We start from the raw sequence: 23,346 nt of genomic DNA, 5'->3' as shown, positions 1-23,346 counted from the left end.
ATTTTGTATGCTTAGTACAACGAGGAGGGACAATTTTGTTTTTTGGCATCTTTTTTAGTTGAATAAAATAATTTAATTTTCTTTTAAAAATAATTATATAATTGCATTATAATAAAATATTGAACACCATGATCAATATTTACGGGGTACTTTGGCAAAATGACTTATTTTTTAAAGTTATTTTGAATTCTAGTATAGTTTTAATAATTTTTTACAAAATGAACTCTCATAATTTAGACAGTTAGTCGAAAATTTAGATAGGTGGTCGAAAAATTAAAATAGTCAGTCGAAAGTTTTAGACAACTGATCGAAAAATTTAGATAGCTGGTTGAATTTTAGACATAAGTTATTTTACAAAAAATTATTAAAAGTAGGTCAGAGTACAAAATTATTTACAAAAAAAAAATCATTTTCACCACTTTCTCGTATTTATATAAACAAGCATTATTATGAGTAAAAATTATGGAGGAAAGAAAGTTTATGAGTGATTTTTCTTTTTCTTTTTTGTTAGTAATTATTTATTAATCTTTTGTTATGCTTAATATTATTATTGGAAATAATAATAAATTAATTAAAAAACTCACAATTTCACAAATTGACTTGACTTAGTAAATAAGCTATTTATAGACTTAATGTCTATTTAATAGTATGGTAAATTCTGACATAGAGTACATCTATGTCAATATCAATGAAAAAATAAATTCCTTAAAATATCCAAAATGTTAATTTCCACTTTTTTTTTTCTTGACTATATGTTATTGTCACAATTAAATACATATAAAAAAACAATAATTGATTTGATAAATATTTTAATCTATTCCAAAAACTTTAGCCATAAGTTAAAATAATAATAAAAAAACATATTAACAGTGATATATTGAATAATGGCAATTATTAATAATAAATTATATCTTATTTATTGACCATTAATTAGGGCCATTATTATGCACACGATGGCAATAATCAATTATTTAACATATGCATGTTATATTTAATTAATATCACAGTTGTGGGCCACAGGAAAAAATTCACATTCACACCCCCAAATCAAAATGGCACTGGTGATAATAAACCCAAAAAATATTGCGAATATTGTGATTATCGAAGAATTGAAGGACTTGTGTGTAAATAATTAAATAAATAATAAAATATTTGCGTTATCTGGTTTTTTTATTTATTATAAGTAAAACGAAATATATTTTTGTCTCTCTCTCTCTATATCTCGTTTTAGAGTTCTTTCTTTCTCACTCCACCACTCTCCGTAATCGAAACTCGTGAATCAATCAGAATTAAGCAAAAGCTTTTCAAGTCCGGCGATTCACAGAGAGAGAGTTTAGAGAGAGAAAGGTAAAGTCGGTGAGGAGAGAGAAAGCGAGTCAGAGAAGCTCAAAGACTCGAGCGCAAGCAACGGTGACCAAGATCAGTATCACATTTTTCACGGGAGAGACTCGGAGCTCAGCCGATCTAGTCGCCCGGTCAGATCAGGTTCGATTTTCCGGTCTTTTTATCAGCGGAATGTCAGCTACCGACGACCTCAGCAGGTTTCAGCTCTCTCTCTCTCTACTGTGATGTCTCGGTTCAAAATGTGTCAGAATTTTCCGTTTGTTTTGGCTTTTTTTACGAATGGTTCCGATTATAAACAGTACTTTTCGTTTGGCCTGAGACCTTTTAGCTCGACCTCGATCTCAGCACTCTACGGAGCCTTTTTCTTCTACTGTTTTTCGAATCTAATTCTCTCTCTAGATTTGCTTTTTCTTCTTATTATTTGTGCTGTAATAAAGACAGCTTTTCTGTATCATTATTTCAAGCTGAAATCTTCGCTTTTTGTTACATCTTAGTACGATCATTTTATGTTTTTTTTGGGTTTTATTTGTTTTCGTTTTTGTGGTCGGTCCATTTTCCAATTTTGGGTTTTGCTTACAATTTCGAAATTTTTTGCTCTATGAGCGCTAGTCTGTAAAAAAAAAATCTAAATTAAATTAAATGTGGCTTCTTTGAGACGTAAATGGGGGGTTTGGCTCCTTTGCTTGGAGTTTTTAATGAAGTATAAATTGATGTGATTTTTCAAGTGGGTGTGCTGAAATTTCACTCAGCATAACAACTGATTTGTCTCTATTTTTCTCTTAAATCAAGGATTTATTTCTTCCCACTCTTTTACCAAAGAACTCTCTCTCTGTCTATGCACATATCACATCTGGCTGTATCTTGTTTCTCTCCAAAACCGTCTATATGGCCTTACCTTTTCTTATCTTGGTATGGCTGTATCTTTTGATTGTGGATAACTGACTAGCCCCCTCTATTTGAGCTTGAAGTCTGTAGCTGTCTAGTAAAGGAGGTTTTTTCATTGATAGTTTAGTGAAGTTATCATCTTTTTCATACCCTCGATTGTTGCTGCTTTTATATATATATATATATATATATACATATAATGGTATATCGTGTTGAATATTAGGGATCTTGTTCGACATTTTGCTTTTGTTTGTTATTTAGCGGAAGATTATTTCTCCCTCTGAAAAATATGTGAAACAAGAGCTTGTTTATTGGGACGATGAATTAAAAAATATATTTATTTTTGCAGGTGTTGAAATGAATGTGACTCAGAGGAGGAAAGCTAATGGTAATGGGGAGAAACCTTTCCCAGGATGCTTGGGAAGAATGGTCAACCTCTTTGATTTGAGCAATGGGGTTGCTTCAAATAGGATGCTTACAGATAGACCTCACCATGATGGTAATTTTTGGTTCACGCTCATATTTGGTTTAGAGCGTCTTGAAGTACAATCGTATTTTTGTGAACCTGACAAGTTATTTCTTAGAATGGTTGCTTTGATATTATACGGTTATAATTGGGAAGTAATTTTGAAATATGAACGAGTAATGCCCATTTTGCTCTCAACATAAGCTTTTCTCATTTGTAGAGGTTCTCTTAATAATTATTTTTTAATAATATTTTGTATCTATTTTTCTTGTTACGCATAGGATAAATGGTGCTTAGTTTAGCATTATCTGTTGGATTACGGTTACAAATTCATCTGCTCATGATGTAAATATTATATTTGCTAGGCTCTTCACTCGGGAGGAGTCAATCGGATGTAGCTAGAATGAGCTCACCTTTTGGAGATAAGATTGAGGATAAACTGGTAAATCTTGTTGGATTTGTTAGTATTAAATTTTCTGATCAATCCCGTATGATTGGAGTTATAGTTAATCAAATCATACAATACACTCAAGTTCCCTGATATTATTTTCGTGTCTGCAGATTGTGTCTGAGTTCAGGAGAACTTTATCCAACAAGAAAGCAAATGGGACGCCCATAAAGATGCTCATAGACCAAGAAATGTCAAAAGAAATTGAGTCTAAAAGTGAACCCCCTAATGTGGTTGCCAAGTTAATGGGCCTTGATGCATTCCCAAGACAGCATCCCCATCCATCTCTCCAAAGAAGCAATACAAACAATTATTCAAAACCGCCTTTCAGTCATTCAGGGATGCCTTTGAGTTCTTGGCAACAAGAAGATGGATTCTCAGAAAATAGAATGCAATTTGACGTTCATCATTGTCCGGAAAGGAATGAATATAAGGATGTTTACGAGGTCTGGCAACAGCCTGAGAACAAGACTTGTATAAAAGACAAATCACCACAAAAGGAAAGGCATAATGCAAATACAAATACAAATGATCGGAATATGGCCCTTGTTCGACAAAAGTTTGCGGAAGCAAAACGGTTGGCAACAGATGAGAAGCTCCGGCAGTCTGAGGAATTTAAAGAGGCATTGGAAGTCTTAAATTCCAATAGAGATTTATTGATCAAGATTTTTAACGAATCAACTCCTGCGTTTTCTCAGCATCTATATGAATTACAGTCTATGCCTCCACCTCCCGAGACTAAGCGGATAACTGTTCTTAGACCTTCAAAGATAGTTGATAAAGAAAAAATTTCTGGATCAAGGCCAAAGAGTGATAAACCAACGGATAATTTTCCCCAGTTGGGTCAAACAGCTATGTTGGACAAAAACAACCCTGAAAATTCTCCCATGTTTTCTGATCAGAAAGTTGATGAATATCCTATGCAACCAACTCGAATAGTGGTATTAAAACCTAGCTCCGGCAAGACTCATGACATTAGGGCTGTGACTCAACCTATTGCCTCATCAAAATTGTTTCACGAACAAAACATCTACGAGGATCCTGAAGATGATGAGGCGCGAGAATCAAGGGAAGTGGCGAAAGAGATCACACGGCATGTGCGCGATAATCTTATGGGTCATCATCGGGATGAAACTCTGCTTTCTTCTGTTTTTTCCAACGGCTATACTGGGGATGAGAGTTCATTCAACAAATCAGAAATTGAGTATGTGGCAGAAATTCTCAGCGATCAAGAAGTCATGTCACCATCTTCTAGACATTCATGGGATTACATCAATAGGATAGGCAGCCCCTTTTCTTCCTCCTTCAGCCGTGCATCTTGTTCTCCAGAGTCTTCTGTTTGCAGAGAAGCTAAAAAGAGACTTTCTGAGAGATGGGCCATGATGGCATCAACATCAAATGGGAACTCTCAGGAATTCAGACATGTCCGGAGAAGCTCAAGTACATTAGGAGAAATGCTTGCGCTTTCAGATATGAAGAAGTCAGTTAGACCTGACGAAATAAACAAAGAACAAGAACCAAGAAAATTAGTTTCATGCTTGACTGGTGACTCGATCAAAGAGGATGATTGTAATTCTCCCAAAAGTCTTCTGAGATCACAATCTTTACCTGTGTCTTCTACAGTGTTTGGGGCTAGACTCAATATGTCAATTTCAGATGCTGTAGCTGACAGGACAGACGGTCCCAAGGAACTGACCAAAGCAAAGAGCACCAAGTCCTCATTGAAAGGGAAAGTTTCAAGTTTGTTCTTTTCTAGAAGCAAAAAATCTAGCAAAGAAAAATCTGGTTCATCTGGACCCAATGGTGAATCTCAATATGCTTCTGCTGAAACCCCAAGGTTTCTATTGCCTCCGGGAAAGATTGATGCCGTATCTCAGTCTAGTAATGAGATTGGTCTTGAAGAGCGTTTGCCTTCTGTTTCTTGTTTGTCAGGCATAGTTTCACGAGAGGTAATTAAATTTGTGATGTATTTTGTAATTTTCGATGATGTCCTTATTGTAGTTACATTTTGCCTGCATTTTTTTTCCTTTTCATTATTTTAAGAGCTTTCTTTAAATCTAAGCAGGGAGGGTTGTCTCTGACAAAACCAACGGTGTCACGGGGTGTCGGTGAGAATCAGGACCAGCCCAGTCCAATCTCAGTTTTAGAACCCCATTTTGAAGAGTATGAGACCTCCGGCTACTTGAAGCTGGATGTTCAAGGTAATTTTTCTCTTATAGTACTACTCACTTTTTTAAGGGAAAATCTGTATCTCAAGGTTTTTTTGGATTGTTTACGCGATCTAAACAGGAGGACTACTAAGGTCTAACTTGATCGACAAGTCACCACCTATAGAATCAATCGCACGGACTTTATCGTGGGATGACTCTTGCGTGGAGACAGCCACCTCATATACATTAAAACCCTCTTCAGTTCCCATAGTTTGCGAAGAAGACGAGCAAGAATGGCTTGCTTTCGTCCAAACTCTTCTCTCAGCTGCTGGACTCAGCAGAGAGACAGGGAGCGATACCCAAGACTCGGTGCTCCATCGATGGCAAACACCAGAAGCTCCACTGGATCCTTCTTTGAGGGACAAGTATGCCAACGTAGATGACAAAGAGCCTATGCATGAGGCCAAGCGCAGATATTTACGGTCAACCAGAAAGCTTGTATTTGACTATGTTAACACAGCCTTAGCAGAAGTCACTGGTTATGGCCCCGACACGAGCCTAAGCATCACATGCAACGGGGCCCACGATAGGTTACTGGAGGGTGATTCTTCACCCCTATTGGTGGACTGCTTGTGGGGTCAGATGAAGGACTGGTTTTCGGGTGAGTTGAGGTGTTGTTGGGAGGACGGTGGGGACGCCGCCAGCCTGGTAGTGGACGGTGTGGTGAGGAAGGAGATTGTGGGAAAAGGGTGGAACGAACTTACGAGATTGGAAATGGATAATATAGGAAAGGAGATAGAAGGGAGTTTGATGGAAACGCTTATGAAGGAAGCTGTTGTGGACTTGACAGGGAGGTTTTGAGATATTTGTCTCCAATTTCCTTCTTTTTTTTTTTGTATTAATTTTAATTGTAAGTTGTTGTAACTCAATTATCTCTGTGTATTTGATTTAAAACCAAAAATGATAGTCCTACTACCCACCCACCCACCATCACCTTATTTGTTTATGTTGCAAAAAACAGAAAAATGAAAAATGGTTTCTGTTATGTTCTATGGTTGTGTATGTATAAACATTGTCTACTTTTTTGACTGGATAGCTAAAGATGGAAAATTGAGTTAGAAACTACAGAAGCATTATTTTTTTAAGAGGCATCTTCAAGTTTGGTTTGGTGTGTGGTCCTTTGCTTTGCTCTCTAATTTTTTTACGGTAGAGAAATAAATCAATGAATTATCTACTTCCATGGTCTCTCTCTTTCTCTCTATGGGACACCATAATATATCCAATACCAATGTCACCGATCTAATTTAATAAGGTTGATCTAATTTAATAAGGTTGGTATATGTTTACAATAATGTTTATTACATACTTTGTATTTTGAAATCGTATATATTTGGTATTCTATATATTAAGTATCCTAAACTCAAATTTAATTTAGGGAATTTATTCATTCGGTATCATGTGTTTTTATAAAGTATCGTTTTGGTACCTTCTTTTTTCAATAATCTTCATATGGTACTTTATATTTTAAAATCATATATATTTGGTACCCTAAACTCAGATTTGATAAATAAAATTTTATCAATATGACCAAATTGCCATTAGTTATATGTAATTAAGTAATTAAAATTAAATTTGGAACTCATAAAATTGAGAGCAATTTGATTAAATTGACAAAATTTTATCAAATAAATTTGAGTTTATGGCATCAAATATGTACGATTTCAAAATATAGGGTACCAAATATGTACGATTTCAAAATACATGTTACCAGATGGACATTATTGTAAACACATGGCACCAAAATGATACTTTGTAAAAATACAGGGTACCAAATGGTTACCTACCCTTTAATTTATAAAATTTTACCAATTTAATAAACTGCTATCAATTATATAAATTTTAAATTCAAATTTAATTATTTAATTACATATAATTAATGACAATTTAGTTATATTTGTAAAAAGTAAATTCCCAATTTAATATTGAAACCTATGTGAAACTCAAACTTGATTTTAACCAATCAGTATCAAATGAGTAATCCCATCACCACATATTTTCCTGTCAAGTAACACTAGTTTTCTCCACTTGGGTTGTCTGAGAGAATCAAAAAATGAAATAAATATGGATTGCAAATCATCAGTGCTCACCAAAAACAATCCCTCCATGTAGGAGTGGATTGTAGACCAAAATATGATATTATTTTTTTAAAATAATTAAAATGACTAATGAAAAAATATTACTTTTTTTTCCTTCCTATAATACCAAATAATTTTTTAAAAATGTCAATTATATCACTATCTTCTACTTTTTCATACCTTATACACAATTCATCCTTAACTTTTTACATCTTTTTTTATCAAACAAAGTCAAGCTTGGCTAACTTAAATACCATATTATAATGGGTTTATATATTTTTGGATCCTGTATTTTTTCCTATTATCTGTTTGGACCTTGTGTTTTGACAAATTACTTTTTGGACTCTATGTTTTGTAAAATGGTTAAAATAGAACCCTAAACCCAATTTTGGTCAATGTTTTCTCAACTAAAATCACAAATAATTTACCAAACTAATAATTCAGAATAAAAATAAAATCATTCTGCTTAAAAACTGTGTTGTTATATTCAATTTTTTCTTCATCAAAATTGAGTTTAAGGTTCTATTTTAATCATTTTACAAAACATAGGGTCCAAAAAATAATTTGTCAAAACACAGGATCCAAACAAGTAATGAGAAAAAACACAGGGTCCAAAAGGGTATAATCCCTATCATAATTTAGAGATTACATTTTAGAAGTGTGTCATAAACTCTATCTTTTTCACTTTTTATTTTATTATTTACCAAATGAATAGGTCATATATGTACATTAAAAAGTGTAACTATATACACCAAAATATTACACATAAAGTGTAACTAATGAGTAATGATATGTGCACTTAAAATATACACCAAAATATATTTAGTCTAACTAATCACATTTATTAAAACTGTGACTCACTATTTTAAAAAACAGTAATACATCACACTGTATATAATATTTGAGTACATATTTTAGGTTCACCTATCATTACTCTTTTCTAAATTTTGATTGAGCAATCGTGGTGTTATTTCCAACCTTTTATTTATTTTATTTTTAAATACCTTTTATGATTTCTTTCTGTTTTCCTTTTAAGAAAGTGGTTACAAAAAAGATTCAATAATGAATTTGAATCTGCTAAAGTATTAAATATTGTCTTAATTATTAAATTCTGTCAACAAATTTTGGAATGATTGACTTTTAGTAACCTAGAATGCAAAAACAAAAAAAATCCCATCCTCATAATCTTTCATTCTTGACAGTTGACACCATACATTGATGGCCTTCATAATCAAGTAGGCCTTCAAAACCAAAACAATCCAAGTTAGGTTGGTTCTTTCTTTCTAACTAGAAATCTCACAACCACACAAAATTAAAAACCCAAAAGAGACTTTTGATAAGAGCAAAAAGAGTCGTACTCTTACAGATGGGATATCATGTGCAGCATTAACCATTCAATTCAGTAATCACTAGCCACTCATGAACATTGATAACATTGATAGGGTAGCACTTCGGCGCAGCTAGGCACGGTTCGGACATTTAAATAATTTTTCTTTCTAATTTTTGTATGACAGTGTACATTGTTGTCATTTAAGACATTCGAGCAATTTTTAAAAAATTCCGAATAATTTATAATGCCGAAAATAAGATTCAAACGATTGAATTTTATACGTGCATACAAAAAACAGACACGAGTGTAACAACCTTGTTTCAGTACAATAAACTATTCGAAATTTTTTGAAAATTTGCAAAAAGAGTCGTACATTAACCATTCAATTCAGTAATCACTAGCCACTCATGAACATTGATAACATTGATAGGGTAGCACTTCGGTGCAGCTAGGCACGGTTCGGACATTTAAATAATTTTTCTTTTTAATTTTTGTATGACAGTGTATATTGTTGTTATTTAAGACATTCTGGCAATTTTTAAAAAATTCTGAATAATTTATGATGCCGAAAATAAGGTTCAAACAATTGAATTTTACACGCGCATACAAAAAAAAGACACGAATGCAACCTATTTTTTGAAAATTTGCGGGATATCTTAAATGACAATAATAAACACTGTCATAAAAAAAAAAAATTTAAAAATTATTTAAATACCCGAATCGTGCTCTGGCTGCACCGAAGTCTCCCCAAAATTGATATGTTCCATTCTTCTACCTCCAAAATATTTATTTTTCTTTATATGATTTTAGAATATTTGCTTGGCAAAAGGTCAAAAAAAAAAAGAGAAAATGGTTGTCAGAAAAAGTTGATGAGTTTCTTATTGAGAAAATTCTTGGATTGTAGGGGCCAAGGCAAGAGTGGAAAGAGAATATATGCATGAGATGAACAATGAATGATATTCTATATTGTTTGGTTTTTATGAAAAGCACTTGTAATAAATATAGGCACATCTCGTGACTCAGTCGGTTATTTATTATATTATTATTAAAGCATATGAGGATGACAAAACCATTAAAGGGGACACAACATCAGAAAACAATCAATCTGTTATGATAAAACTATTTGAGTCAACAGACACAGAAAAACCCATTATTAATTACCAAGTAAATATCTTTTTCCCTATGCAAAAACTGGATTTTTCTATATGGGGGTTGTTTTTCTTTCCCATATTCTTTAAAGGAGATAGATAAACCCTTTTGTAGTTTCACAAAGAGCTCTCTCTATTGGTGGTATTTTGTAAGTCTGATGGGGTTTATGTGATTATCAGGGCAAGGCATCTTCTGCTAATGAAACTCGAATATAAAACTTCATTTTACAAAGGTAGGTAACTATTTGGTATCATTTTAGTACTTTCTGTTTTTAATAATATTCATATGATACTTTGTATTTTAAAATCGTACATATTTAGTACCTTAAACTCAAATTTAATTAATAAAATTTTACCAATTTAATCAAACTACTGTCAATTATGTAAGTTCCAAATTTAAATTTAATTACTTAATTACATATACCTAAAAAAATTTTATTTATCAAATCTGAGTTTAAAATATCAAATATGTATAATTTTAAAATACAGTATACCATATGCGCATTATTAAAAACAGAGAGTACCAAAATAATACTTTGCAAAAACATAGGATACCAAATGAGTAAATTCTCTTTTACAAATTACAATCAATGATATTAGTTCCTCACATATTACAAAAACTCCCAATTGAACAAAGCATTAGAATGTTTGAGAAACACAAGTTTTCATTCAGATCAGACCTATACATCACTATATAAAAAAATAAAAAAAAAAACAGGAGCAGGATGCAGGAGCTTAGAATTAACAAATATAAACAAGCTAACAGTGATAAATATATATACTCTTTCTGTCGTCTGTAGTCAGCAGGAAGTAGAAGAAAATATGAGTAGCACTGCTACACTTTTTCACCCCTGCAGTAAACCTTCAAGCTTCATCACTGCCTGCCTTTAATTTGTACTCCTCGGTGCATTCTGATTCACGGAATTGAACTTTTCGCTCGAGTTCAATCCATACTGCAGCACATATTTAAAAATACTATGAGAAGGGAAACACATTCGTGAGGATCATAACTAGTTTTTATAATAATGCAGGAGCAGAAGTAGGAGCATGAACATCTTTTAAACCCCCCTTCTCTTTCTAGAATCCTCACTCAACATATGTAGAGAAATGCACACCTGTTATAGGCACTACCTACTAGAATACAAGACGTACCAAACGATACACGTCGAAATGAAAGTATGTCATGTCTAAATTCCTTAAATCTGAAGGATTTTCCTAAATGCAAGTGGATTGCGAAGGCCTCCTCACACTTCAGTGATTTTTTTTTTTTTTTTGAGGAGGTAGAATCATGCTTGGGAAAGCTTGTCAGCCACTGATATACAAAACTCTAACACTCTTGTGTAAAAACAATTAAGTATATGAACGAAACATCGCATGCATTTTGTTTTCACATGAGACATATGACTGCAATTAGTTTAATATGGACAATAAATAATATAACAATAAGGGTAAAGAAAGCAAACAACACATAGATGGACAAACAAATAAATATGGGATAGGATTCTGGTATTATTGGGATGAGTCACAACTTCAAGACAACCTTTAGTCATTTATTATTTACTATGTCATAAACTGTTGCATCACATGTGCCAACCAATAAGTTAGCTGTCATTTTTTCTCAATAATCATATTTTGCTGCTTTTGTAATTGGAAGATACTGATTGTTACTGGTATTATTAGCATAATATCAATAGTTTGGATTGGCTGGTGGCTCACAGGAATCGATCTTAAAACTTTGAAATTATAATTACTCTTCAGGCAAATACCTTATCTCTCATACGTAAGCTCCAGATGTCTGGACCTCTTCCGTCAATTTTGGTTGATCCAGATGCTTGGCCAAGCTGTGCATTCAGCAGTGGCTCCCAAGTTCTACCCCTAACATCAAAATCCTCTTCTCCGTCATCATCAGATTTTTGAGTAGAAACCATAGCTCTTAGAATTATTGCTAATAGCAGAGATAATGCCTGAACATTTTCAGCAGAAATATAAGAAAGCAGAAAAGAGACTTCACAGGCAAAAGAAATGCACTGAAATGCCACATCACGGTCATGTTTTTTGTAAAATATTTATACACACTCCATTGTAACATATATCATGAACGAATACAAAAATAGAATTACATGAAAAATATATACATATCAAACAAAATAGACCCTAAAATGGACAGTAACATACCTGTATTGTAACCACAACGATACCAATCCACTTACAAATGTCAATATTCTGTTCAATAAAAGTTCGAAGACTTTGAAGTTCACCAGTTGGGTCAAATGGAAGGTCCTGACAGGTACCATTATAAACATTACTTCACAGATAAATGAAGACACAAGGTCAATAATCATAACTCACTGACAAAGAAGAAGAAGAAGAAAACCTTTTCCCAACGACGATCAATTGCAATGAATGCCACCAAAGCAGCTTCTAGTAGAATAAACACAATTTTAAGAAAAGTGTACTAATTTTTTTATACAGTTAAGAAACAATTTTGAACAATTAAAATAGAATGATAAAATTCAGTAAATTATATCAGCTCACTTGCAGATGAGTAATATGTCAAAATCCATTTTTAGAACTTGCACTAAACATTCTTACAGAAGAATATGGTCGTGCATGCAATTCACCAGATTGTTTAGTTTCATGCAGTTGTACAAAATGAAATTATCAAACTATAATTATCTTTTCCTGCTAATGTTATTTGACATCACATAGAGGGTCGAGGAATGTTCACGTCAAAAAAAAAGACAGGAAAGTTATGTTAAAAACAGTTTTTCAGGCCCAGATAGATATAGCTGTAATTTTAGTCAATTCTAGGAGGATACAAAACATAGGCAACAGCCATTAATTGCTTCAGCTGCAATGCAACCTATGAAAGTGATGCTGCACAAAAGAATGCCCACTCCCATGAAAAAGTAGATGAACCTGCCAACATGATGAGCCATCAAGCTAATAAATACTGTTTCAAACTTTGAACCAAGAAGACACTCAAATTCTTAAATTATAGCATGGACGGTTTTCTTCATAGAAGGCGTCCCCAACTAAGCAATCATAATGTGAACTTATTAATATTTATCACACCATTAAAAGTATATAGACTCCCAAACAATTAGTGGCAATTCATAGCAAACCAAACAAGAAATGTTTTTATAGTAAGACATGAGAATAAGTCAAAACTTTTAAAGCTAATGAATTATTTCTTCATTTCAAAACTTGACTTCAATAATTATTAAAAAAAAAAAAAGCAAAGGGCACCACAGTTGCAGAACTGATACAACTGTGGAACCCACAATTCAATACTTAGATCCAGTTATATTGACTAGTGTTGTTAACCAAAAAGGTGCCAAGGAAATTCTCATAATTAATATAATCAAATTAATGTTATTTCATTCATTCAATTCCCAAACCCAAGTTAAAGAAAATTAACTAAAATGCATTATTATTAACTTTATACTACCCTACAATCTTCAGAGGCAAGAAACCTAGCAAATTACTAAGTCCCCAAGAGAAATGACAATCAGGGTAATCACCAATCAGCTCAGAACACACTTTTTTTTTATGGGGCAAAAAGCTCAGAACACAACTTTAAGTTATAAAAGTCAGAATAGTGAGCCATTAAATTCAACACCCATATGGAATTTAAAGCTTTACAACCAAAACAAAATAAAGAACTTGAGAAAAATGCTAAAATTAAAAGTTACCATGGAGCTGGAAGATTAACGGAGTGCAAATCAAGCAATAAACTGCGATCGAAGCCGGAAACCAAATCGAAAGCGAGCTTGAACGGAGCGATCTGATCAGAAACTTGCGGCGAAGGAGCAAGAGGTGGTGGGTTTATAGGGATGTGATTGTACCATTGATCGACCATCCATAAGGAGTAGAGTATGATGGAGATACCCACGAAAGCTTGAAGAAAATTAAGGAATTTGAGAACGAAAGCTAAGGATATGTGGCAACAATTTGGCCTCCCCATTTTTGGTTATACAAATTGAAGAAAAATCAAATCTTTAAGAACCCTAAACTGGATTGATTACTGGTATGGTACAGAGAATCGATTCTGTAAATCAGTCTCACAAAAAAAGAGCAAACTTTTTTATTTAGAATTTTTTTTCAAATTAACAAAAAAAAAAATTAAATAAATAAAAAAGTTATGTTATTTGCTGTGAAAGAGGAATATGCCGTTGTCCTAATCCGGTTTGATCGTTTCCGCGGTTGGACCACTCAAATATTAAAATATTTATATAAATAAATAAAATGCCTAATTAATTGTCTAGTAATGAATACTTTTTACACTAAGATGTGCATTAAATTTTAACCGTGGATAATTTTAAGTAGGGATCACATTATTTTTAATTATATGATTGAGATTAATTACATATTATTATAATAAATAATGTATATAATTTAAGTATATCTCAATCATTACACTTAATTTTTAACCAAAATACTCAATTCTCACACGCCAACAATTTTCTACACATGTTACACACTCGTAAATGTGCTGGCGGCCTTAAAGAGTGATTTGCTTTGGATGCCATGGAATGACACTTGTGGAAATGAGCATCCAATGTGGGTAATGGTGGGAGGTATGAGTGGTGCAATGGCTACTAGGAGATGGGCAAGGCAAGGGTGTGTGAGTTTGCCCTGTACATTGTGCGTGAGAAGGCGGATAGGCACCATAAAGACTGAGTCGAGACATGTATTTGAGATATTTTTCCAAGACATGCGATCTAACCACATGGTCGAGACATGCAGATAAGGCACTTGAGCGAGACAATTGACCGGGGCATATGGACCTTTAAATATAGGCGTGAAAATGTCGGAGCACCTAACTAGGTTGATAGGGGTTGACCTAGGATGTGAGCACATTGCGTCTGTCTCAGGAGGTGGTATGTCCAAGCTTTGGAGAGCCTTGCAAGTTTCTAGGAGGTGGGACTTTCTAGGATGGGGACAGTGGAGTGGTTGTTGGAAGTCATGACCAAGCCAATATTGACATGGTCAAGGAAATAGAAACACTGTGATCTCTTTACAAGTGGTTAAGGATGTGGGCGAGTGAGGACTTCTCATGGCCAAGAAAATAAGGGCATGTTTGTCATTGTTTTTTGTTTTTAAAATTGTGTTTTAAAAATGAGAACAGAAAACAATTTTTGTAGTTTTAAAAAAACAATAGCGGTTTGGTTAGTGTTTTCTAAAAATAATTTTTTTGTTTTATTTTCTTAAGAAAATCTTAAATAAAAAATTAATAAATATATTTACAAAAAGAAAAATATTTTAAATGTTTGTAATAAATAATGAGATAAAGTAATGTGAAAGAAAAAGTGACGAAAAATAAAGAGAGAAATTTTGAGAAAGAAAAATCGAGAAGAGAGAAATTGATGCAAGAATCAAAATGAGAGAGAAAATTGTGGGATAGAAAAAATGAGGAGAGAGAAAATGAAACTATATGAAGTGATGAGAGATAAAATACTGAAATAATTATTAATGAGAGAGAAAATAAGGAGATCAGAAGTAATACGAGAGAAACTGATATTAAATAAAGTGAAGAGAGAAAAAGTGAGAAAAAAGAAAATAATGCGAAATAATAATAATTAAAAAATAAAAAATTTGAGAACAACTAAAAATAATTTTTCTTATCCTCAAAATATTATGGTTTTTGTAACTTTGTTTTTAAAAATTATTTTCTGAAAACTATAGTAAACACCCTAATTATTTTCAGAAAACAGTTTTTAGATCTTAAAAACAAAAAATAAATTTTGTTTAAGTGAAGGAGCCAAACACGCTCTAAGTTACGTGAGCAATAAACTAAAGTGAAATCCTAGTCTTATGTTGTCATGTGGATGTGCCCAAGGCACTTTAAGGATCATGCATCAAGTGGCCATGTGGCAGACATGCACATAGCGTGTGGGAGAATTGGCATGGCCATGTTTGATGTATTATCTACCATGTTTATTAGTATGTTATTATTAGGATTTTTTTAGCGGTAGTTTAAATAAATGTAGTTTTTTTTTACCCAAATCAAGAAAAATTAGGAATTAGGAACTGTCTGGCACCTTACCTAAAAAATTGTTTTTTGAAAACAAGTTGAGGTGTTTGGCATTGTTTTCAAAAAAAAAATTTTTAAAAACAAAGTTATAAAAAACAGAAAATTTTGAGAACATCAAAAAGTTATTTTCTGTTGTTCTTAAATTTTTTTTGTCTATTTTTTTTTATCACGTCACTTTTTTAATTATTATTATCTAACATCATTTATTGTCACATCATTTTTTCTGTCATTAGTTTATCTCTCTTCACTTTCTCTCACATCACTTTCCCTCTCCTTATTTTCTCTCTCATCATTTTTTTTCTCTCCCCATTTCTTCTCTCATCACTTTCTCTCTCCACTTTTTTTCTCATCATATTCTCTCTCATTTTTTCCTGGATCAATTTCTCTCTTCTTAATTTCTATTTCTTCAAATTTTCTCTCTTTACTTTCTCACTTCTTATTTTTCATCATTTTTTTTCAAATTATTTTATCTCATTATTTATTACAAACTTTTAAAATATTTTTCTCTTTGTAAATATATTTGTTAATTTTTTATTTAAAATTAAAAAAAAAACTAAAAATTTATTTTTAGAAAACATTAACCAAACACCTATTGTTTTTTAAAAACTACAAAAACAGTTTTCTGTTTTCAATTCTGAGAACATAACTTTGAAAACAAAAAACAGAAAACAATGCCAACACAGGCCCAGTTTTCCATAAACCATGCTTCATCAAAAGTTTGCATTCCATTTTAGGTTACTCAAAAAATATTGTAACGACCCAAATTCGCTAATAAGGCTTAAGGGCCTTGATTAGCGTGCCAAGAGGGCACGATGGGAATTATGTGTGATTTTATGAGTTAAATGCATGGTTATGATTTAAAGCATGTTATTTGACTATTTATTTAGCTGAGACGCATGTATATGTGTATTAGTATGCATGTAGGCCCTGATTGTGTTTGGAGGGCATAATTGTAATTTTAGCCCGCCGAGGGCATATTTGTGATAATTGTATTCCGTGATTTGTACCACGTGAGTGTGGTGTTATTTTGTGATGCACGTGCCGAGACGGTCCTAGAGAGCAATTTAACTTAAGAGTCACAACGAGATTTCTATACCCGGCTCGGGAGGAGCCTAGGGGTACCTCGGGAATTTTATGGTTAAGTTGAGATTTAGCGGGTAATGGTTATTGGAGATTTAGTAACCTGGGTAACCATTAGTTACTGCTGAGAGTAACAAGTTCTAGGTAGAAAATGGTAGAAATGAAATAGAAGTAAAAGGACTTAAGTGCCCTTGAGGTTTAGTTGGGAAAGGATAGGCAAGGAGGGGTAAAATGGTCATTTGGCTGGGAAATTGATTTATGGCAGCTGGGTTATAGGGGGTACACGGTTTGGGGCTTGGCATTGATTGGTTTTGATAAAAACTAAAGAGAAGAAAAAACCAAAGAGAAGGAAAGTTAGGGCAATGAGAAGAAGAAGAAGAAGAAGAAGAAGAAGAAGAAAAGTGAAGGAGCTGAAATTTGGAGACTTAGGAGATGAATCAAGGGAGCTTGGGATGGGATTCTCTACTTGAGGTAAGGAATTTATACACATTTAAGGCTTGATTATGTTATGGGTTAAGAGATTTGAGCATGGTTTAAGTTTGAACTTTGAGTTTTTAATTTTCTGAAATTGAAATCAAGGATGTGGATTTTGGGGATTTGATTGTGTGTTTGATTGCTTTGATGATGTTTATGGGTTGCTAGATGGGTCATATGAAGTTTGGATTTGATTTTGGGGTTTGGGTATTGGTTTGGTATGAATTGGGAAGGTTTTAGCTCGGAGAAAACCCAGAATTCAGGGTCTGCGAAGGCGTGCCGCGACACAGGTTTTTCGTACCGCGGCGAGGGAGCCTCTGACTGATGGGTGTCGCGGCACAAGGATGTGGTGCCGCGGCACAAGGCTAAATTCAGGGCATCATTTTTAGGCAATTTTAGGCCTTTGCTCCGGGGGTTCGGGGGATGTCTCCGGGGTGTTGTTTTAAGGTTTTAGAGGTCCCGAGAGTGCGGGATTGGTCCCGGGAAGTGGTTTTGAGTTGATTAGTATTGAGGGATGTTTCTTGTGTGTTGTGACTAGGTTGTTGGTGAGGCTCGTGCTTGAGGACCGTGCTCGCGGCTTTAGTGCATCAGGAGGCTCGGAATTCAGGTAAGAAAACTATAACACCCGTAGGATGGGGCGTGGGCCCATAGTGTGATTGCGGGGCACGGCCCTATATTGCATGTTGCATGATGAGATGATTGCAGGGCGTGGCCCTATACTGCATTACATGTTAGGGTGCATATTTAATTGAATTAGCATTTGTTTGAATGTTGCTTGATTTATGCTATGTGTGATTATGATGAATTGAGCGGCAAGGGCCGAGAACGGCGTAGGCCGGGTACGGCAGCGGGGCCGGAAGTAACACCTAGCACATGGGATGCTATAGTCAGGGTGGGACCCAAGGGATACATGAGTTATCCTCGCGGTGAGAACCGATACCCCAGGGCTTTGGTAAGGTTTCTGGGGCGGCATGGCCGTGTTTGATTAGTCTAATGATTGACTTGTTTATTTGAGGATTATCTGTTATGATAAACTGTATACATTGCATATGTTATGTTCTGCATGAGTTTTCTTGCTGGGCTTCGGCTCACGGGTGCTCTGTGTTGCAGGTAAGGGCAATGACTGAGTCAACCAACCATGAGTACGGAGAGCGTGAAGCGACGTGTACATGTTTGGTCTGCCCGACTGCTTTGGTTGGGGGTTTATTCGAAAATGGCTGTAATAATCTATGATTTTATTATTTCCCAACTGTAACCTTATTTCAAGATGTAATTAGTTTTCAAACCTTATTTTGGGATCCCAAATGTTTAATAATAGAAGTTTTAATGAAACGACGCATTTTCAAAGATTACAGCCTTAACTTTTAATTAGTCACACTTTTGTTTCAAAACCTCGGTTAGCGAGTCCATTGCACACTGTTTTGTCTTAAAAACTCACTTAGTAACGGCTCTAAGGAAGTAGGGCGTTACAAATATCCCCCGTGCTTCAATTGCTCCATCTTTTGCTCGATACCTCACCATCGCTCTTTCACACTAGTTAACCACCATCAAATGACGACTTTCCAATCACCATCAGTCGACGCGTGCCAAGCCAAGGGGTTCAAAAGCCGCTAAAACCTTAGTCCCCAAAGTCTCGTCAATTGATGTACACTAGAGTGTTGTGAGGACGTTGTCGAAGATCCATGCGACTGTGGCTTTTAAGGCATTTTTCAGCCACCTTTAAACTCCAAACATTGTGCAGTTACACGATTGTATTCAACTCACTCAAACGATCAAGATCCACTTAAGGATCAATATTATTTGTTGCTAAAGGCTATCACATAAACTAGTCAGAGTTGTGGTGATTCGATCACCAGAGGCAGTGGTGAGCCTCACCACCAATACTTTTCTCAAAGTTTGGGCTTCTAATTTAGTGCCCCATGTTGCCCTTGCTCGCCATCGTGCATTGGTGCCATTGTGGCTACAGTGCACGATGAAGTTTTGGACAAATTCATTCATGGTGCTAAGAAAGTTGGTATATTGTGCTTTTTGATAATATACTTTCATAATGATGGCTAAGACACTATTATGATGAGGATGTCAACTAGTTTATTGGAAGGCTACAAAGATATTGTTAAAAGTATTTTTGCCTTTTCGGTATTTTCTTCATGAATTAGTTATTAGTTATTGAGTAATGTATACAATCTGTTTGTATTAATGCTTTACAGTAGCAAGACTAAATTAGCATGGCACTAGTAAAGAAAAAAAAACTATGTTTTTTGACATTTTGAAGGTGGTAACAAGTTACCACAACATATATGAATAAAGAAAAAAAAGTTGGCAAATTGGATAATTTAGGTAACCGATTACTCATAATTTAAACATATTAAGTTGATAAATATATTTTTTATTATATTAACGTTTTTTAATAATTTTATATTTTTTAATAGTTTTTTAGCTATAGATTTTTCTCTTAACTTTTTTTTTTAAAAATCAAATATATGTTTTTATTAAAGGCAAATTATTTAGTCCCTCAAGTGTAATGCCTCAAATTTCCTAATAAGGTTTAGGACCTTGATTAGGAGGCCGGGAGGGCCATAATTGATTTAATACGTTATAAAATGAATATATGCATGTTAATGTGAATTATATTATTATATGATGATAGATGCATGCATATGGGTGTATTTATAATGATAAGGGCATTTTGGTAATTTGGCCTATTGGGTGCATATTGTAATTTGTGAATGAGATTTCATTATTATGGAGATATATTCGAGCTATGCGGCATGAGACGATCTTAGATTATGAGTTAGCGGCTTTATCATAACGGGGTCAATTTTGGGGTAATAGAAATGCCCATTTGGTGATAAATTGGGAATATTTGAGATCATGGTGAAATTCTGGGACTTTTGACTATAGTGTCCCCGAGGGTGTTTTCGGGACCCCGAGCACTAGGTTTTATTTAAGGTTACTTAAGCTTGAAGTAGCTTGACAGATAAGAACATACGTTAGAAACTTCTCGTTCTCTCTCAAAACAGTCCGTTTTACCGTTTGAGCCTTTTTGAGGAAATCTTGAGTTCTAGGAGTCGGAACCAAGCGAGGGTCGAGGCATAGTGATCCTATGAAAGATTAAAATCTTCTTAATCGAAGGATTTGACGAGAAACAACCTAATCGAAGGTAATCTAAGTTTTAAGTTTTAAGTTTTTAAAGTTTTAAAGCTTAGAATTGGACTTTGTGAATTGTTGAGTTTTTGGTTGGTTTGAACCTTGGGTTTTGAGGGTTTTGGAGTATTGGGAAGCTTAGGAACTTTGATTTGATGATTGGGGAATGTTTGGGTATGTTTTTGGAGGATTTGGAGTGCTTGAAACGCGTTTGGGAATGGCCCAGGGTTGGGGGTCGCGGCCCTGTTCTTGTGCGCCGCAACCCTAGTTCGAAGAAGCAGGTGTCAGGAAGTGAGCCTTGCTGGGCGCCGCGGCCCTTGCCTCAGAGAACCCTGGGGGCCGCGGCCCAAGGTGCTAGGGCCGCAGCCCTTGCCCTGTTTTCACCCCGTTTGCTCGTTTTGACCCCGGGAACTTAGCTATGGGCCTCGGGAGTGTCCCTACTACTTGGATTAGTTTGGATTGATCTCTTGGGGGCTAGATGTTGGTTTGAAACCTTTGATTATCATGTTATTTATGGTGTTTCATACTTGGTTATGATTAGGTGACCGCTAAGGGCTTAAAGGTTGATTGTTCTCAAGGATCGTTCTTATATTGGTACTAGCTCGAATCTGAGGTAAGAAAACTGCACCCTGTGTATATGTGACATGCATGGCTATTATGGATGCATGTTGGTTGGTTATTGAGCATGACATGCATGGCTATTATGATGCATTTTGATTGGCTATTGAGTATGACATGCATGGCTATGATTGATGCATGTTGGATGTTTAAATGTAAACATTGTTAGCATAATGAATGCTTGGAAAATCTTGCCCATTTGCATATGACTGTTGTTGAGGCATGCTGGATAATTAAGTGTGATGCATGTAATGCATGAGAAACATGTGATAGGGCATGCCATGAACGGTGAATATGAGATTGGTCAGAGCTTGAGTCTCTGAGTTTGTGTATGATCATGACTGTGCTAGAAACTGCTTAGTAAGCATGCTGAATGCCCTATTCTTGGATAACTGGCATATGATACATGTTGATAGCATTGCTTACTTGTGTATGGACTGAATACAGAATCGACAAAAGTGTTAGTATCACCTGTGAGGCTGTGACTTATTTGTCAGGCTCGGCGGTGTTACTGGACACAGGTCAGGAAGCACTGACTTACTTGTCAGAACGGCCTTAGCGTGAATCACGCAAGCCAACAGAGATTAGATCTAATCGATTACTAGCATTGAATGACTTAAGGAGCATTAATGCCTGACCGACCCTGAGGGTCGATGAATAAACAGAGCTTGAAGGCTAGTGGCTTACCTATCAGCCACTCTCTTGCTAGAATACAGAGCTTGAAGGCTAGTGGCTTACCTATCAGCCACTCTCTTGCTAGAAAACACAGCTTGGAGGCTAGTGGCTTACCTAGCAGCCACTCTCCCGCTAGAAAAGAGAGCTTGGAGGTTAGTGGCTTATGTAACAGCCACTCTCCCGCTAGAATCATGTGATGTGCACCCATTGGTTTGAAAGCTTTATATTCAGTGTGATTATAATGATAATCATTTGATAATGTTTATGAAAAGTGTTATATTTTCTTGCTGGGCTTCGGCTCACAGGTGCTATGTGGTGCAGGTAAAGGCAAGAGGAAGCTGGACCACCCTTGAGTTGGAGAGCTTAGGTGATGACGTGTACATATGCGGCTGCTCGACCGCCACGGTCGACGTTTAAAGTGGAACTAGGGTTGAACCCTGTTTTGCCGCTTAGAACGGCTTGTTGTAAATATTTTTTCTATAATAAACTCTGAATTGTATTTTCGGGATCCCAATGTATACGTTAAACGTTTTAGTGAAACGTTATATCTTAACCAAAATGTTTAATCCCTAAACCGCTAATCATACTTAGATCACGATTTTGGCCAAATGACTCGATTAGCGAGTTTAGCACTATTTACAAGGCACACCGTAACGGTTCCAGGAGTTGGGGCGTTTCATCAAGGAACTTAGTCCAACAAGTGGGACCCAAATAATGTACCAAGTGTCAAGCTTTGAATAATTTGAGTGTTTTTCTTTTTTAAACTTTATGCTTGATTGACTGGTTGTGTAAACCGGATCTAAGAAATTGTGTTGATATTGCTGTGAAAAGTAAGGACAATAAAGTAATTTGGTGTCTAAAAAAGATACAGTCGAGGGAAAAAAGGTAAAAAATATATTGTGTTTGAACTTATTTACGATATTGGGTAAGTAATTTTTTGATGCAACTAAATAATTTTTAATGAAATGGTCAGTAATAACGTTGTATCAAAAAGTAAAAAACTTTGAAGTAATTTTATTTGTTTTTTTGCGTATAAGTAACATTTTTATGCTAGTAAGTAATATTTAATTAAGTGGTGAGTAATAATGTTATAGCTGAAAGTAAAAAAAACTGAAGTAAATATGGTTTTTATTATTGTAATAATAATAAAAAAAACCAACAATGACTAGAATCCCATGAGCACGCCTCATGAGCCTTAGTTGTTTCATGATTGTAATGCCCCAAATTTCCTAATAAGGTTTAGGACCTTGATTAGGAGGCCGGGAGGGCCATAATTGATTTAATATGTTATAAAATGAATATATGCATGTTAATGTGAATTATATTATTATATGATGATAAATGCATGCGTATGGGAGTATTTAAAATGATAAGGGCATTTTGGTAATTTGGCCTGCTGAGGGCATATTTGT

At 34.7% G+C, this 23,346-nt stretch overlaps 2 protein-coding genes across 5 annotated transcripts; one reads left to right on the top strand and one right to left on the bottom strand.

Moving 5' to 3' along the window:
* Positions 1 to 1,211: 1,211 nt before the first annotated feature.
* On the top strand, positions 1,212 to 6,326 carry LOC133783644 (uncharacterized). Of its 4 annotated transcripts, none has more exons than XM_062223294.1 (6): positions 1,212 to 1,541; positions 2,579 to 2,728; positions 3,061 to 3,137; positions 3,257 to 5,092; positions 5,209 to 5,344; positions 5,433 to 6,326. In XM_062223294.1, exons 2-6 carry the CDS (start codon positions 2,587 to 2,589, stop codon positions 6,152 to 6,154), a joined length of 2,913 nt encoding a protein of 970 aa, XP_062079278.1. In that variant the 5' UTR covers positions 1,212 to 1,541; positions 2,579 to 2,586; the 3' UTR covers positions 6,155 to 6,326. The 4 variants fall into 4 exon arrangements, with proteins under 4 accessions (XP_062079278.1, XP_062079295.1, XP_062079283.1 ...); XM_062223311.1 differs by lacking the exon at positions 1,212 to 1,541 and adding an exon at positions 1,891 to 2,253; XM_062223299.1 differs by lacking the exon at positions 1,212 to 1,541 and adding an exon at positions 1,891 to 2,335.
* Positions 6,327 to 10,427: 4,101 nt separating this feature from the next.
* On the bottom strand, positions 10,428 to 14,091 carry LOC133783633 (tetraspanin-18). Its single transcript, XM_062223284.1, has 6 exons — positions 13,602 to 14,091; positions 12,726 to 12,825; positions 12,281 to 12,361; positions 12,082 to 12,186; positions 11,673 to 11,870; positions 10,428 to 10,859 (listed from the first exon to the last, which is right to left on the bottom strand). Exons 1-6 carry the CDS (start codon positions 13,871 to 13,873, stop codon positions 10,794 to 10,796), a joined length of 822 nt encoding a protein of 273 aa, XP_062079268.1. The 5' UTR covers positions 13,874 to 14,091; the 3' UTR covers positions 10,428 to 10,793.
* Between the last annotated feature and the right edge of the window lie 9,255 nt (positions 14,092 to 23,346).

Source organism: Humulus lupulus, chromosome 1, assembly GCF_963169125.1.
Source record: "Humulus lupulus chromosome 1, drHumLupu1.1, whole genome shotgun sequence".
Classification (NCBI taxonomy): domain Eukaryota; kingdom Viridiplantae; phylum Streptophyta; class Magnoliopsida; order Rosales; family Cannabaceae; genus Humulus; species Humulus lupulus.
Note: the sequence above shows the minus strand (reverse complement) of the source record. Positions and strands in the feature narration are given on the sequence as shown.

Bases quoted from the DNA above. Each gene is read 5' to 3' on its own strand.
- LOC133783644 (XM_062223294.1), top strand. From the start codon at position 2,587: ATGAATGTGACTCAGAGGAGGAAAGCTAATGGTAATGGGGAGAAACCT. The intron at 3,138-3,256 runs GTAAATCTTGTT...TCGTGTCTGCAG, and splicing joins ATAAGATTGAGGATAAACTG to ATTGTGTCTGAGTTCAGGAG. The intron at 5,093-5,208 runs GTAATTAAATTT...AAATCTAAGCAG, and splicing joins CAGGCATAGTTTCACGAGAG to GGAGGGTTGTCTCTGACAAA.
- LOC133783633 (XM_062223284.1), bottom strand. From the start codon at position 13,873: ATGGGGAGGCCAAATTGTTGCCACATATCCTTAGCTTTCGTTCTCAAA. The intron at 12,187-12,280 runs GTTTTCTTCTTC...GGTACCTGTCAG, and splicing joins TTGATCGTCGTTGGGAAAAG to GACCTTCCATTTGACCCAAC. The intron at 11,871-12,081 runs GTATGTTACTGT...GAAAATGTTCAG, and splicing joins TCGTTGTGGTTACAATACAG to GCATTATCTCTGCTATTAGC.